Source organism: Zootoca vivipara, chromosome 14, assembly GCF_963506605.1.
Source record: "Zootoca vivipara chromosome 14, rZooViv1.1, whole genome shotgun sequence".
Classification (NCBI taxonomy): Eukaryota; Metazoa; Chordata; class Lepidosauria; order Squamata; family Lacertidae; genus Zootoca; species Zootoca vivipara.
In genome coordinates this window covers 13,765,649-13,781,886 of record NC_083289.1, presented here as the reverse complement: position 1 = coordinate 13,781,886, position 16,238 = coordinate 13,765,649, and the positions used below count along the sequence as shown (strand labels likewise).

At 44.0% G+C, this 16,238-nt stretch overlaps 1 protein-coding gene across 2 annotated transcripts in view; it reads left to right on the top strand.

Moving 5' to 3' along the window:
- The window catches only part of FBN1 (fibrillin 1), a 219,582-nt gene that overhangs the window by 112,889 nt on the left and 90,455 nt on the right, over positions 1–16,238 (top strand). For both annotated transcript variants that reach the window (XM_035132327.2, XM_035132328.2), the window contains exons 16-20: positions 5,662–5,784; positions 6,937–7,089; positions 9,536–9,589; positions 10,522–10,647; positions 14,352–14,477. In XM_035132327.2, coding sequence (XP_034988218.2) covers positions 5,662–5,784; positions 6,937–7,089; positions 9,536–9,589; positions 10,522–10,647; positions 14,352–14,477 — 582 coding nt within the window. The remainder of the gene's footprint in view (positions 1–5,661; positions 5,785–6,936; positions 7,090–9,535; positions 9,590–10,521; positions 10,648–14,351; positions 14,478–16,238) is intronic.

Sequence of the window (16,238 nt, the reverse complement as noted above, 5' to 3'; positions counted from 1 at the left end):
CTTTGTTGACAATATGAGAGGTTTGAAATCCCCCAGCTAAGCTAGCCTGCATCACACTTGACACTTCATTCCGCAAAGAGTTTCAAGGAACCAACAGGATGTAATGGCTTTGTTAGCCCGCTTTGAAAAAGAAAAATTAAGGTTGCAGTATTTGGCACGCCTACCTGAGAACAGCACTAAAAGCAGCGGGACTTGCTTCTGAATAAACATGCACGGAATTGCATTACTCACCTGAAGTCTTCTGCACCCTTGCCTGAGTGGCTAGATTCTTATACCCACTTCTCTGGGAGTAAATCCCATTGATACCTACTCCGAAAGAAAAATGTGTTGCAAAGCTCATTGAACACAGTGAAAAACATCTGAATAAACATGCATAGGATTGCACTGTAACTCATTTTAAACCATATTGCCTATTGCATCTGGCAGTGAGGATCTGTATCTAGGATAGACTTAATATTGATACTTAAAAGATTTTTCTTCTTCTTCTTCTTTGGCGATCACTCGTAGCCGCGTAAGATTGTCTTCCATAAACACAGTTTTAACACTGTGTCCATAAGTGACTGTGGAGGCCAATTCTGGATCCACACGTCCTTCCACAGTGGGGACATTGGTTTCTAGGCGGGAGTTGATCACGGTGTGGATTTGCCAAGCGTGCCTTCCTCTTAGCACGTTTCTCCCTTGCGTCCTGCAATCGAGTTTGGTAAAGGCTGTTCTCCAACTGGTGCACTCGCAGGCTCCATAAATTAAAAGATTCATAGCGAATGTTTGAATGGTGCATATCATTGTTTTAAATCATAACCACTGAGAGATGTTTTTGAATGAGTAATTTAATTATTTAGCAGTTTTTATACTAGGTGTGCCTAGCAGCAGTGCACCAAATGAGAAGTATTTTGATTTTTTTTCCAAAATGGGAAGCTCTTCAGCTAATAATTCCTTTTGAAAACTGGAACTGATTTTATAGTGCTTCCCCCCTCTTATACCTTTCAACGCTTGTAGAAAGCCTTCTAGTCAAAGTGTTAAGCATGTAAATGTGTTCAAGTCCAGATCAGTTAGGCCAGGCACCCCCAAACTTCGGCCCTCCAGATGTTTTGGACTACAATTCCCATCTTCCCCGACCACTGGTCCTGTTAGCTAGGGATCATGGGAGTTGTAGGCCAAAACATCTGGAGGGCTGCCTGAGTTAGGCCATTCTGTCTCCAGAGATTTGAAGAACCAAGATTTGAGAAATTCATGCTACTATCCTTCTCATTATTATTTTAAAATCCGCCCCCAGATTTGTGAGTAGTGGGATTCTGCAGTGCTAAGGTTTCTTCCTTCTTGGGACAACATTTTGTCCATGCATTTTTAATACAGGCATTTACGGTATATCCCACTTTTTCTGTATAAATTAAACTCAAAGTGGCATACAGAAAAAGTTCACAAAACAAAAAAAGCACAATAGAAACAGTTCAAATTTCTGTAATCAATATACAGGCAGTGACCGTTTTGTGTGTGTGTTCAATTGATGCGTGACTGCTGATGTGCGGGTCCTTTTGGACCCAGAATGGGGCAGGATGGGCTTATGCGTGCTTTGCTGACGTATGCAGGGGCCAGGAACGCAACCCCCACCCAAATCAGGGGTTGCTTGTACTATAATAAAACCAAGAGAAGGATGAAACAAGGCAGCTTGATAAAATAAAGAGGCCTTTGCCGTTTGGCCCTAGGGCTCACCTTTTAAAATCCATATTTTGTTTGAATAGAGGCAAATAAAACGTTAAGATAATGGCCAATTTGGAAACTGCGGAAAGGCTTAATTTGTTCACCTTTCTTAATTTGTTCACCTTTCTGGCCCAAGGCAGGAGGTTGGATGCTAATGTGTCCTAGGCATACATATATTAAAATACAATCAGAACACCCAACTCTTGGATCAGCAACACCGTACTTGGTGCCAAACAACACAAACTAAGTAAAACACAGAGGTGTATTGCTCTGTACTTGCCCTTTTAAGGCTGAGGGGTAAAAAGAAGAAAATGTCACACATGCCAATTTTTGTGTATATTAAGGCGAGCTGTTACGATGTGATCACATTGTGAAATGTTACACATCCTCCCACACAATATTTCAAAAATATCCCCTTCTTTAATCCTCAGGGTTTTGTTTTGTTTTTAGAAAGTAGATGATCACCATAGCAGGAAAAAAATGCTGTTTGCTTTCTGCTGGGACACAGGTTTTGGTTTTTTTTAACAAAAGCTTGAGTAATTTGGCCTACGAATTCAAAGAGTGATTGGTACCAAATTGTTTTCCAATTTGGTAAATGCTGGGGGACATGCTGTGCAGTATAGTGTTGCAGAACAAAGGCAAAATTATATGAAGTTGGAAGACATCAAACACAGGCGCAGCCAATGTTATACCCTGCAGATGTTTCAGGCTACAATTTCATTCATCCATGGATGTTGGTCATGCTGGCTGAGGCTGATGGGAATTGTATTCCACAACACCTGAAAGGCACAGTGTTGGTTGGCCTAACCCAGTGTTTCTCAACCTTTTTTGGGCCAAGGCACACTTGTTCCATGAAAAAAATCACGAGGCACACCACCATTAAAAAAGTTAAAATTTTTAACTCTGTGCCGCCCTATATTGACTATATACTTATGACTGTAAGAAACACTTGCCAATTGCTGTGTTGGTTGCAATCTCCTGTAATAAGGCTTCACAAGCCGCTGATTTCTCTGCCAGCACAATCCTTTGCTCAGCAAGTTTCAGGTTGAGCTCATCCAGTCAGCTTCTTTAAGTTTGTCTAAAACCACCCTCCCGTGGTGGTGGCTGTTGAGAGCTGCGCTCGCCCCGCGTCGTGACCCGGCCGGCTTCCTTTCCGGCGGGTTAGTGTTGTGTATTGGCGGCCGCCAGGCACGTGACAATGCAAATCGCCCTTCTCGTCGCCGCACGTCGCGGCACACCAGCCAGCGTCTCGCGGCACACTAGTGTGCCGCGGAACAGCGGTTGAGAAACGCTAGCCTAACCGCCTGCCCCAAACAGAATATCCTACATACAGGTAGGTAGCCGTGTTGGTCTGAGTCGAAGCAAAATAAAAAAATTCCTTCAGTAGCACCTTAAAGACCAACTAAGTTTATATTTTGGTATGAGCTTTCGTGTGCATGCACATGTATCTGAAGAAGTGTGCATGCACACGAAAGCTCATACCAAAATATAAACTTAGTTGGTCTTTAAGGTGCTACTGAAGGAATTTTTTTAGAATATCCTACATATTTGCCATAGGAATGGAGGAAAGTGCCTTTTTATTGGTCTATCTAGCTAGTATTGTCTATATTGACTGGCAGCAGCTATCCAGGGTTTCTGACAGGAGCCTACCCCAGCCCTGCCTGGAAGTGCCAGGGATTAAATTTAGGACCTTTGGGACTTCCTGTTTTACCACCGCCATTTGAAGGACCGAAGGATCAACTCTCTGGAGAGGTCCTGAACTTTGTGAGGCAAAAAAGAGGTTACACTAGGGCTCTGCGAACCTCGTAACCAAAGGAGATAAATTCTCGGGGCTGGGGGATCTGGCTGCGTTCAGGGCGACTCTCCTGCATGTGTGCAAACCCGTCAGGGTTTGGGAAGGAACAGGATTGAAGACGCGAACGCTGGGATCCCTTCTAGACCTGCAAAGTAATGCCACAAGCTCTGAAGGAGAAGCGGTAAAGCATCCCGAGATACAAGATAATTCCAGACTCCAAAGAAATAAAAGGAAAATTGAAAAAACAACAACAACTAGAGGCAGAAGCAATAAGGAGGTCTGGGAAACTGCTTTCATTGTGTGAGATTAAAGGGAATTCTGCCCAACGCTGATGGAGAAAATGGCGCATGAAATAACTCGTTATGAGTGAATCAGCATATAGAAGATTTACTGAGTAAGAAAGAAGGGGGGAAGAGTCTCAGTACCCTTAAGGGGAAGAGGAGGCATAGACAAAAAAGCAGATAAAATAAAATTCATTGTGGGACTTAACACCTTTGGTGGAAGGGCCCATAGCTCAGTCATAGAGCATCTGCTTTACATGCAGAAAGTCTCAGGTTCAACCTCAGCATCTCCCAAGTAGGACTGGGAATGGAACCACTAGACCAATGGGCTCACTTATTCCAATGAAACTTCCTTTGTCTGAACTTTGGCACTGCACCAAAAGCTTGTACCAGTTTGCCGTCTGTGACAGACACAATTAGACCCAGCCACCCAAGTTGTGGGCAAGGCAGAGGTGGTCCAAAACCATCAGAAGGAACAGCTTCATAGAGCACTTCCCAGTCTGTTAAGCTTAGATCACTAAAAATTGTTCCTTGCGAAAATAGTATTACAGTCATTCCTCGGAAGTCGAACAGAATCTGTTCTGGAAGTCTGTTCGACTTCCGAAATGTTCGACTTGCAAAGCGCAGCTTCTGATTGGCTGCAGGAGCTTCCTGCAGCCAATCGGAAGCCCCAGAAGCCCCGTTGGACATCCAGCTTCCAAAAGAAAACCAGAACACTCACTTCCAGTTTTTGATCATTCAGGAACTAGAACGTTTGACTCTCAAGGTGTCTGGGAGCTAAGGTATGACTGTATAACACAAATAGAACTTTTAAAAGCAATGCAAACAATGTAATAAAATTATTTTAAATCCAGCAGGAGAAATAACATAGTAGTTGCTTAGATCAGTGAATAAAACTGACTCAGAAACTTTTGAGTATCACCTGACCCCTCTTCTCCCCAGCTTCTGATTTTTGTTTGTTGATTCCATTCATTCCATTTCTTGCCCCACTTTTACTATAAGGTCCCAGGGCAGGTTACAACAATAAAATATACAATGAAAAACAATTCTGTATATACAAACATTTAAAAATACTTCCAATGCAGACTGAGATAAGTATATCCACTAGGTGGGTTGGTGCCACCACACTAAAGGCCCAGTTCCTCTAGCATTCAAAATGGACCTTCTGGTATCTCCCGTAGGGCACAGTGATATGTAGGGTTGCCATTTTTCAATAGTTGTTGAGCTCTTTTTGGCTAAAGTTTTTTGTGTTTTTTTTGCCCAGGGTACACTTTTATTCCTTCACATTATAGGCGTACTTCAGCATAAGTCCTGTCAGGTTACAACCTTATTTTTAAAACCTTGAGGAAGGGGACTGTATGTCCTTCCTAGGCTTCTCCTTGTTGGATTCTGCCTCTGTTGTCTGCCAGGCACTTCTACAAAGTGACTCCCGGGTTCTGGGAGAACTAAGCATCTATTTAAGCTTGATAGAAAAGAGATTTGGTAATTAAGAATTTTTGCCCTCTTGTGAAACACGACCCAAATGGTTTTTATTCCTCCCTCCCATAGTTTTCTTGCATATTATCATTCATTTTTGGATTATTGTTCTCCTGGGACTGTATGAAAATATATCCTTTGTGAAGGAGGAACATTCAATTTGGAGGTTTTATAATTATCCCACTCGGAGAACGCGACAGCTTCCTCTGAATTGTGCTTTTGTTTCATGGGATGAGCTAATGTTGTTTTAAGTTACTCTTGCTAAGTAACAAGTTATTGAATGAATTCCCTTTTCTCTTTTATCTGGATATACTATGAATAAGCAAAATGGCATATGCACATATCAGCTCAAGTAAATGAAAACTGCTTTAATTTTTAATTTCTTATGTAACCTATTCTGTTATTTGGCAGACATCGATGAGTGTGAGACATCTGGAATATGCATGAATGGACACTGTGTGAATACCGAAGGCTCCTTCCGATGTGAATGTCTCCCTGGCCTTGCCGTTGGACTAGATGGGCGTGTGTGTGTTGGTAAGATAAGCTCATTATGCCGGCAGCTACAATTCAACTCTAGATTAAAAACCACAAATAGTTGTAGAACATGCCACTGTGACTCATAAACTAGCTCAGGTAGAAAAGTGTTATGGTAGGATATGTCTTTGGTAAGTCTCCATGAGAAGAGGGGACGGACCATCAAGACCAGGATTTCTCAACCTTGGCCCTCCAGATTTTTTTGGCCTACAACTCCCATGATCCCTAGCTAGCAGGACCAGTGGTCAGAGATGATGGGAATTGTAGCCTCAAAACATCTGGAGGGCCAAGGTTGAGGAAGCCTGATCAAGACCATGTGCTTCTGCTTTCCTAACAAGCACTGAACATGATAGGTAGTACAATACAGTACTATGCAATATAATTTTTGACATGTTATACCCTGCCTTTTGTTCATCGTGGAACCATAGCTGCCAAGTTATCCCATTTTTTAAGGGATTTTCCCTTATGCTGAATAGGCTTCCTCGCGAGAAAAGGGAAAACTTGGCAGCTATGCGTGGAACCCGAGGAGGCATGTGTGTGGTTCCTGGGCAGAAACTAATTGAATGCCCTGACCAGATCAAGACCTCTTTTTGTTTCGGCTAGGTGGTGGCTTCATGCGCCTTCAGACCACACCCTAGCCAAGCAAAACTGACTTTCCTCTGCATTTTAAGTCCTTGACTAAAAAGTGCAAAGAGAGGAAGCTGAATTGTTTTATTAAGCAGAGTGTGAAGTCTTCAGGGAGGTTGTCTCTCAAAGAGGTTGAAACATCTAAAGTTAAGCTAAATTACTTTTGACAGCCTTTTCATTTGTTCTGCAGCTGGGATTATCCAAAGTTGGTCAGACTTGCCTTGTTACATTTGGATTAATACTTTTCAAGGACATATGCATTATAACTAAGACCAGTGGGGGATTTTTGAGAAAAATAAAAAACCCTATTCGCTTGGCAGTAATGAATGTTTTCCATAGCTCAGCATTTAGACAATAAAAGGAATGGGGGGTGCAGAAGAGGAGAAGCTTTGGGTGGGGTGGGGTGGGGGGTCGAACAGTATATTAAACCTAACCTTAGCAGTATGGCATTTTCCTACATCTTTGTGGCATTATTGTTGTTGAATTGGTTATCTTATTGATTCTCTCTCTCTCTCTCGCATTTAGATACACATATGCGAAGCACATGCTATGGTGAATACAGGAGAGGTCAATGTGTTAAACCATTATCTGGAGCTGTCACTAAATCAGAATGTTGTTGTGCCAACACTGACTATGCCTTTGGAGAACCTTGCCGGCCTTGTCCCGCACAAAGTTCAGGTACAACTTTTGCATCTTTTAGTCATAATTTTAAAAGTGTTCAAAATTGCCACAGCAGGGCACACTCTAATAATGTCTTAATAGGTACATTTTTAAAATCTTGTATATCTTACCGGTACATATTGCTGTGTATTTTTAAAAACCTCTGCTTAGTGTATTGAGCGGCTGAGGGGGAAAGCTGCTTGCTTGTGAAACTGCATAGGTCATGAGTCGTGATAGCTGAATTTTTTGAGTGAATATTCCTTAGAATTTGATAGTATGAATTCCTGTAGTGAAAGTCAATTGCAGATTCTATTTTGGTACATTTCTACATATTTTTTTGTTTTGTATATTCTTTTCTTTACTTTCAAATTTGTGTATCTTCATGACATAAAAAATGGCATACACTTAAAGGTGCACAAAATCCTTGCACCTCCCCAATTTATAGCCTGCTTGTTCACTGTATTTGGAGAGAAAGCTCAACCTGATGTGTGACAAGAGTCTGTTCTGTTACCACAAATTGCACTAGGCAAGATTTCCAACAAATCTTGTTCCAATGACAGATAATAATAATAATAATAATAATAATAATAATAATAATAATAATAATCCATAAATTTGTGTGGCACTTTATGAAGGATTAGATATTGTAAGCTTCTCAATACCCTGTCTCGAAGATTTTGCAGTCTATAATTATATCATCAGAGAACAGAGGAAGGGGGAGAAACAAAAATGGGATTGCCAAATAATTTACATATATTTATGCTTGTAAATTATGGATGCATTATATCTATCTATCTATCTATCTATCTATCTATCTATCTATCTATCATCTATCTGGATATCTCTCTCACACAAAAATGGGAAGCTCTGTTCAGATTGTGTGCATTTTTTTAAATAAAATAAAAACCCCACTGTAGCCTCTTGGCCAAATACCTCAGAAAAACAGTATTCTGGAATGTCTAGCACTGAAATTGGCTCACTGGTTTTGAGGAAAAGGTACCTTGAGAAGCTTGTACATTTTTAACTTTTATTTTAATTGGCAGTTTTAAGACAGAGACAGAGAATAAAGATCACTTGAAACCAATTAAGCTGGCTTTAGCTGATGTGCAAACTTTGAGGAGGAATTGTTGTCCACCGTTTCACTGTAGGCCACGTTAGTTAAAATACCAGCAAAAATGCTGGGAAGTTATCAGACCAGGAAAAGGTCTTCACAGTGCCGTCTGCTGCTATCGGCTCTCCCTTTGCAACTTACACAGTAGAGCTGAAACGTTTTGTAAATGTAAATGGCTCAATGCCATTAACTTCTGTTTTGTATTTGAATTAATTTAACAGAACATTTGCACATGTGGAAACAATTTATTCTGGGCTGTTCTGCGCACCTCTCCTATTGTTAGAGATGCCAGCTCATGGAGGGTAAAATATAGGACAGCTTTCAGCTTTTGATTTTCAGGATGTGGGTGTGGGGCAGGGGGTTGGAAGACTGACTTTTTTCAGGAAATGCATATTGTGGTGTGAACTTGCAGCTCTCGGGAGGGAGACTTCATATGTCTGCTCTGAATGAATAGGGCCATGCATTTAAAACTCATGGCTTCCCCTATGAATCCTGGGAACTAGATGGACGACATGACAGCCCTTGCAACCTGTGAATAGATTGCTTTCAGGCGAAGTTAATATATAGACAAATTTAATGATATTTGGAAAGTATTTATTGGAACCATTTTGACTCATGAACTGATGTATATACATGAGCGATATCTATTTACATATAGTTTTGTAGCTCTAATTACATTTTAATGTTGCTTCATTATTGTTGCTATTCTCTGTTTTCTTTTGTTTCTTATTCCATTTACTTTAATGTACTGTAAAATTTTCAATTGCATATATAAATATTTATTTAAAAGAATCCTGTAAACTATATTTCCCCTCTCAGAGCTGCAATTTTCAGTGCCCTTAACAAACTACAGTTCCCAGGATTCTTTGATGGGCAGGGAGCTATGTGCTTTGAATGTACAGTATGGGTCTGTCCGGCTAGACATAAGGTGTGGGAACGGTGGATGTAGTTTTGTCCAAAACAGCTGGCAAGCCAACCTCTGAGGCCCAGCTGGCCTAATTCGGCCCACGGGCCAAAGGTTCCCCACACCTGTTCTAGATTGATTTCAATTTAGGTGGGAGCAGCAGTGATAGCTTCAGACTGGGTCACCAGTTCCAACTTCCAGCAAGGATTATTGGTATTATAAAGGCTCTGTTCTGACACCGTTGTTTTGAAAGAGCTGAATGCATCTATTAAAGGAGGCTTCCTCAAACTCAGCTCTCCAGATGTTTTTGGCCTACAACTCCCATGATCCCTAAAACAGTGATCAGGGATGATGGGAACTGTAGCCTCAAAACATCTGGAGGGCCGAGTTTGAGGAAGCCTGTATTAAAGTGTTAAAAATAAGTTGATTTGTCTTTTTTCCCTCCCCAGAAGAGTACCGTGCACTTTGTAGCAGTGGCCCAGGTATTACAGCAGCAGGAACAGGTATGGTTGTACAAAACCAATGGGCATTGGCATTGTTAAGGACTGTATAGACTAACATAATTACTAATAATTGTAATAGGGAAGGACCGTAGCTCAGTGGTAGATAATCTGCTTTGCATGCAGAAGGTCCCAGGTTAAATCCTCGGCCTCTCCAGGTAGGGCTGGAAAACATCTCTGGAGAGCTGCTGCCAGTTAACATAGACCATGGTTTCCCAAACTTGGATCTCCAGCTGTTTTGGACTACAATTCCCATCATCCCTGACCATTGGTCCTGCTAGCTAGGGATTATGGGAAATGCAGTCCAAAAACAGCTGGAGACCCAAGTTTAGGAAACCCTGGCATTGACAATAATGGACTAAATGATAAGGCAGCTTCTTATGTTCCTACTGTTCTGAAAGGATAAAAAATTAGGGATGGACCGATTAATCTGTTATTTCTGGGTATGTGCACAATTTCACATGGGTTTATTCATAAGTCCTTTGCCTTTTTTGGTATTAATCCGTGATTTTTAAAAAAAGAATTAAAGAACACATGAAACATAATATTTAAATACCTTTTGAAATTTGTTTAAAAGAGAGCTGGTGTTGAGTAGTGGTTAGGGCGCTGGTGTAGGATCTTTAGACCAGGATTCAAATCCCCACCAATGGGTGACTTTGGGCTGGTCACTGTCTCTCAGCCTAACCTACCTCACAGGGTTGTTGTGAGGCTAAAAAGAAAAAGAAAGGGGGAGAAGTATGTGTGCCACCTTGATATCTGTTTTGAGCCAAGAAGTGGACCACAAAATTTGGAGAAGTGTGAATTCTGAGCTGTATGTTGGTCTGGGTGGGGGTAGAGTGGAATACAAATTAGGGCCAGTTGGTTTGAAAATACGGACTAAAGAAAATGATCCTCCATCAGGGTGAAAAATAATCTTGACACCTTCCATTTTCTAGATATCAACGAATGCGCACTGGATCCTGACATTTGTCCCAATGGAATATGTGAAAATCTGCGTGGAACCTACAAATGCATCTGTAATTTTGGGTACGAAGTAGACTCATCCGGGAAAAACTGCTTAGGTATGAAGTTTCCCATATTCCTATCTAACACATTCCTCATTGTTCTGCTTTAGTTCCATCTAGTGTTTCTGATTTGTCTGTCTTGTTTCTCCCCGGTGTTTTAGCTAGCTTCTTTTCCATCTTTGTAATCCTGTCTTCCTGTTATCAGACTGGCAGATACTAATTCAATCTCCATATTTTGGAGGGTTCCCCCCACCCCCATGTAAAATAGGCTGGAGGGGTTCTGAATGTTGGGGAAGGGTGTAGCTCAGAGCATCTTCGCTTCATGCAGACAGTCCCAGGGTCAACCCCTTCCATCTCCAGGTAGGGGCTGGGAGACATTCACTTTGTGAAACCCTGGAGAGCTGCTGACAGTCAGTGTGAGCAGCACAGAGCTAGATGAACTGGTGGGTCTGATTCAGCATAAGGCAGATCCCTATGTTCCCTATGGTTTAGACTCTTGCTTCAGCCTCCTTCAGGTTTGAATCCCCACGAGGGGTGAGCTCCTGTTGCTTGGTCCCAGCTCCTGCTAACCTAGCAGTTCAAAAGCACGTCAAAGTACAAGCAGATAAATAGGTACCACTACAGCGGGAAGGTAAACGGTGTTTCCATGTGCTGCTCTGGTTCGCCAGAAGCAGCTTTGTCATGCTGGCCACATGACCTGGAAGCTGCACACCGGCTCCCTCAGCCAATAACGTGAGATGAGCGCCGCAATCCCAGAGTCAGTCACGACTGGACCTAATGGTCAGGGGTCCCTTTACCTTTACCTTTTTCTGTGGGGCACCTGCTCTTTTCCTGAAGCCACACTGTGGTCTGAGTTGCATGGACTGACTTGGAAAGGAGATGCAGGCTGACACGTCCTGTTCTTGGAGAGTGTGTTGGATTGGTCGGCCTGTTGTTCCCCTTTCCATTTCTTCTGTTTTGGTTTAATACTTTTTTTCCCAGCACCTGTGATGTTATGGCTACACTCCTCCGAAACTGATTGCTGGCTACCCTACAAGCTAGCATTTATGCCTTAAATCAGTGGTTCCCAACCTTTTTTTTGGCCATGCTCCACCTAAGCATCTCTAAAATCCTGATCCCACCCCCAGTGACATATAATTCTTATGATTCAAAAAGTGAACTCCTATTCATGTGGAGGAAGCTTAAAAGGTCATTCACTTGGTCTAACTCATTCTCGAGTTGCCCCCCTTAAAAATCATGTTCCCCATGTTGGGAACCACATCCTTAAATATTCTGATTTCTCCTCATTGTCGGTCCCATTGATTTTTTTTTAAAATCCATTAACTGAGCCTCTCAGAGACAACACTTCCTGAGGCAGATGCAGCTGAGTGACTCCCCACCACCACCCCCGGTCACATTGTCTGTTTTATTCATATGAATGCTGCCTGAAAGTTCTGGTGTGTCTTGCTTGAATACAGCAAATAAAGAAACGCTTCTCTCTCTCCCCCCCCCCCATTCTTGAACACAAGAAATAGTGAACTAGCACCAGTGTAATCATTAGATGTTTCTTTCTCTGTGTGTTTTTCAGTGTTTGTCCACGTGGATGTATTTTCTCTCTAGTTAGTGTAGCCAAGGGCGTACCCACCATGCGGCAAGTTAGGGCAGCTGCCCTACTCTAGAAGCAGGGCTGGTGGGCAGAGGCGGAGCACAGCCCGGCGGAGCGCGAGTTCGCCATTCCCGCCGCACCGCGCCGCACCCTCCCTCCAGCTCCCCGGCGCGCCCTCAGGCAAGGCCAAGCGCGGCGGGGAACCAGGGAGCGCGGCGCGGTGGGCGGGAACGCCGAACTCGCGCTCCGCTGGGCTGGGCTCCGCCTCCGCCCACCAGCCCTGCTGCTAGGGAGGGGCACAGCCCGGCGGAGCGCGAGTTCGCCGTTCCCGCCCGCCGCGCTGCGCCCTCCCTCCAGCTCCCCGTCGCGCCCTCTGGCAAGGCCAAGCGCGGCGGGGAACCAGAGAGCGCGGCGCGGTGGGCAGGAACGCTGAACTCGCGCTCCGCTGGGCTGGGCTCTGCCTCCGCCCACCAGCCCTGCTGCTAGGGAGGGGCACAGCCCGGCGGAGCGCGAGTTCGCCGTTCCCGCCCGCCGCGCTGCGCCCTCCCTCCAGCTCCCCGTCGCGCCCTCTGGCAAGGCCAAGCGCGGCGGGGAACCAGAGAGCGCGGCGCGGCGGGCGGGAACGCTGGGCGGGAACGCTGGGCTCCGCCTCCGCCCACCAGCCCTGCTTCTAGGGAGGGGCACAGCCCGGCGGAGCGCGAGTTCGCTGTTCCCGCCCACTTTGTGGCCCCTCCCCTTCCGTGCCTTGGCCCCTCCCCTTGCCCCCCCTAGTTTTGATCCTGGGTACGCCCATGAGTGTAGCCCAGTGTTACCCAACCTAGGGCCCTCCAGATATTTTAGATTCCAACTCCCATCAGCTCCAGCCTGGATGCCCAAGTAAGGGATGAGGGGAGATGTAGTCAGAAACATCAAGAGCAGGTATTGGGAACCTTCGACCCTCCAGATGTTTTTGACTTGCAACTCCTGCCATCCTTGACCATGGGCCGTGCTGGCTGGGTCTGATGGGACTTGGAATCCAACAACAAACAGAGTGAAGAGAACCATGTGTTCCATTTAATTTAAACTTGGTGCCTGAAGTGGAGTAGAATGCCATCCCCCATCTTTTCAGGTGGAACTATAAACATCCTACTTTGATAAGGGGCAGAGGTTGATTTGGCCTTGGGAAGACTATATTAATATTCAGCTGACCCAATGATTGCATATCGGAAATAATATCATTTGGCTTTACTGCTCCTGGCAACATATCATTCAGAATGTCCAGGGAATTCATTATTTGTTCTTTCCCTGTAAGGATACCCTTCGGTTTCGGGTAGTTTGCAAATACAAGTTTTGGGGGGGTTAGAATCAGGTTCCAGCCTTTTACCTGGGATGAGACTTGGGGTGTATTGCCTTCATATTTGAGGGCCGCATCCTCTCCAATATCTAATTTACTGGTTGTCTTACTGCCGGGACTCTGAGATGTTACTTCCACTGTTCCGTTTATTTCTAGGCTCTGCTTCGGAGATTCCTCCTTAAGCGTTAACTGGGGAATTACCTTCTTTGCTCCCTTTTTACCTTTCCCTTTGTTACCCCGTAGATCAGTTTTGTTTGGGCCGGGTGGAAGTAGATTGAATCATTTCTGCCATTGTTTTTTTCCAGGTACGGCGGCTTATCTTTGCTTTCCTTGCTGTTTTAATATTTTTGCTTTTCTTTTCCTTTACTTTTGATTTGTGTCTTTGCAATTCCTCATTTGTTACTGATTGACTCATCTCGGCCGGCTTATCTGAATTGTGCACTTGGGTCACATCATTTGGCTCTTTTAATGATTGCATATCATCCATATGGTGTTAGAAAGGGTGATGACATTGGAAAAGAAAAAAATACACTTATTATGCAATTCCCTTTTGATGGCACAGAGTTTCTTGTTGCTGCTTTTCATTTACAGGGAAATATAAATTTTCCTGCCAGAGGTAGGAAGTTTGGGAACTAGTGCTGTGTAAACCACTAAAAGTCCTGATACTTGTTCCTTTTCCGGTGATTTAATATTCAACTTTAGCATTTCTCTTACAGAACAAAGAGAAACATCCCCATCAGTGAAACATATCTGCTTGTAAAAAAAAAAGTTGTCTTTTATGGCTTCCCATGAGAACAAAATCTTATTTAGTCTCTCTGATGACACACTTAATTGTTTTTGCAGACATTGATGAGTGCTCCTTGAACCCATTGCTTTGTGACAATGGGCAATGCAGAAACACTCCTGGAAGCTTCACTTGCACATGCCCCAAGGGATATGTGTACAAGCCTGATCAACAAACATGTGAAGGTAATTGAAAACACCTCTTTATGATATACCTATTCTGAGCATCTGATTTTTTTATATATTTATTTTTAAATCACTGTATCTCTGGAGTTATATTTGGATCAGATAAAATGTGGGCTTATTTGCCAACATGAGGGATGAATTCCATTTAAGGCAGACTGGAACTGTTGTATTTTTATAAGTATGCCATGAGACTTTTGAATTTGTGTATTACACTTGGGGGTGGGTATATATAATCTGCATTCCCAAAGGATATTTCGGGTGGGAATTTAGCTGCAGCTAGGTGTTCAGTGATCCCAGGGAATGGGAAGATTTGGTTTCACATCCCAGAGGACTATTGGACTCAGTGGGCACCAATGAGCACATTGCTGTCCTTCAACCTTGGTTCCCCAGTTTTAAATGAGAACAGCTGTGACCAGCCTTGTAGGATTGTTGCTGGAACGACTAAAGCAATGTCCCTTGAAACTTTGGGGTTAACAGTGGACTGTATGTGAAGAGTGAATAGATTTGCATTTTTACTGTATGCATAAAGTAAAGTTTGAATTTATAGGTTTTTTTATGGTAGACAGTTGTCTTGGTCCTACGTGTACCTTGGCATGTGTATGGAGCTTCTGGGTTTGCAGGCTACCTTATGTACAAGTTGAAACCCATACAGTCATACCTTGGGTTACAGACGCTTCAGGTTGCGTCTTTTCGGGTTGTGCACTGCGCGAACCCAGAAGTACCCGAACAGGTTACTTCCGGGTTTCGGCGCTCACGCATGTGCAGAAACACTAAATAGTGCTTTGCACATGTGCAGAAGCGCCAAATCGTGACCCGCACGTGCACAGATGCGGTGCTGCGGGGTGCAAACGCTGCGGGTTGCGAACGTGCCTCCCGCACGGATTATGTTTGCAGCCCGAGCATCCACTGTACAGTAAATTGGAGCAATGGGACCATTTTACTTGCAGAATCCTTACCCTCATCTATGCTCACTTGACCACTTCAGTTTGCAGAACTGCAACTCCTACCGGAGCCGCACAATACTTGTTCTACACTTGTAAGAAATCAATACTTTAGTATGTCAGCACCCGCACTTTGGAACTCCCTGCCTATTGACATCAGGCAGAAGACTTTGTGCGGACAAGCAGAGTCCCTCAAACCCCTGAGCGGAATAAAGACACAATACAATGTGCTATGGGATTCAAATTGGCCACAACTTTATTAAGATTCAGATGTAGGGAGACCTTGGCTCAGGCATTGGGCGCTATCCTTCCCAGTCCCCAGCTGGGGTTCTGGGAGGCATCCGGGTTATCCACATGTATGGGGGTTGGGGCTGGCTCTGGAGAACATATGTTCAAGCAGAGAGAGCCCGCCCCCCATTCGCCACCGCTGGAAGGGGGAAGCGATGACGCCTATTGGTATGGTCAATGCTTCACCCAATACCCCGATCTTGTTGCTGCAAGGGGGTGAGGTCTCTGCCTCACACCCCTCCCTCTAGGAAAATCGCCAAAGATTCTGCCCAATGCCTGAAACAGCCAAAGTTGTGACGTATTGCTACGGGAAAGGCAAAACCAGCCAATGCAGGAAAATTCCTTTCCGGCCCTTCAAAAGCAACCTTGACATAGCAGCACCTGTGTACCTGTGGGAAAAGGTTCACCTGAAAAAGAAACTTCAATGAGGGTGTGGAGGGTGGGAGAAGCTCTGGAACCAACTAGTGCTTGGAGGTAGGATTCAAATTCTATTGTGTGTGCTAGAAAGTCCCTCCCCTTACCTGGCCATCCC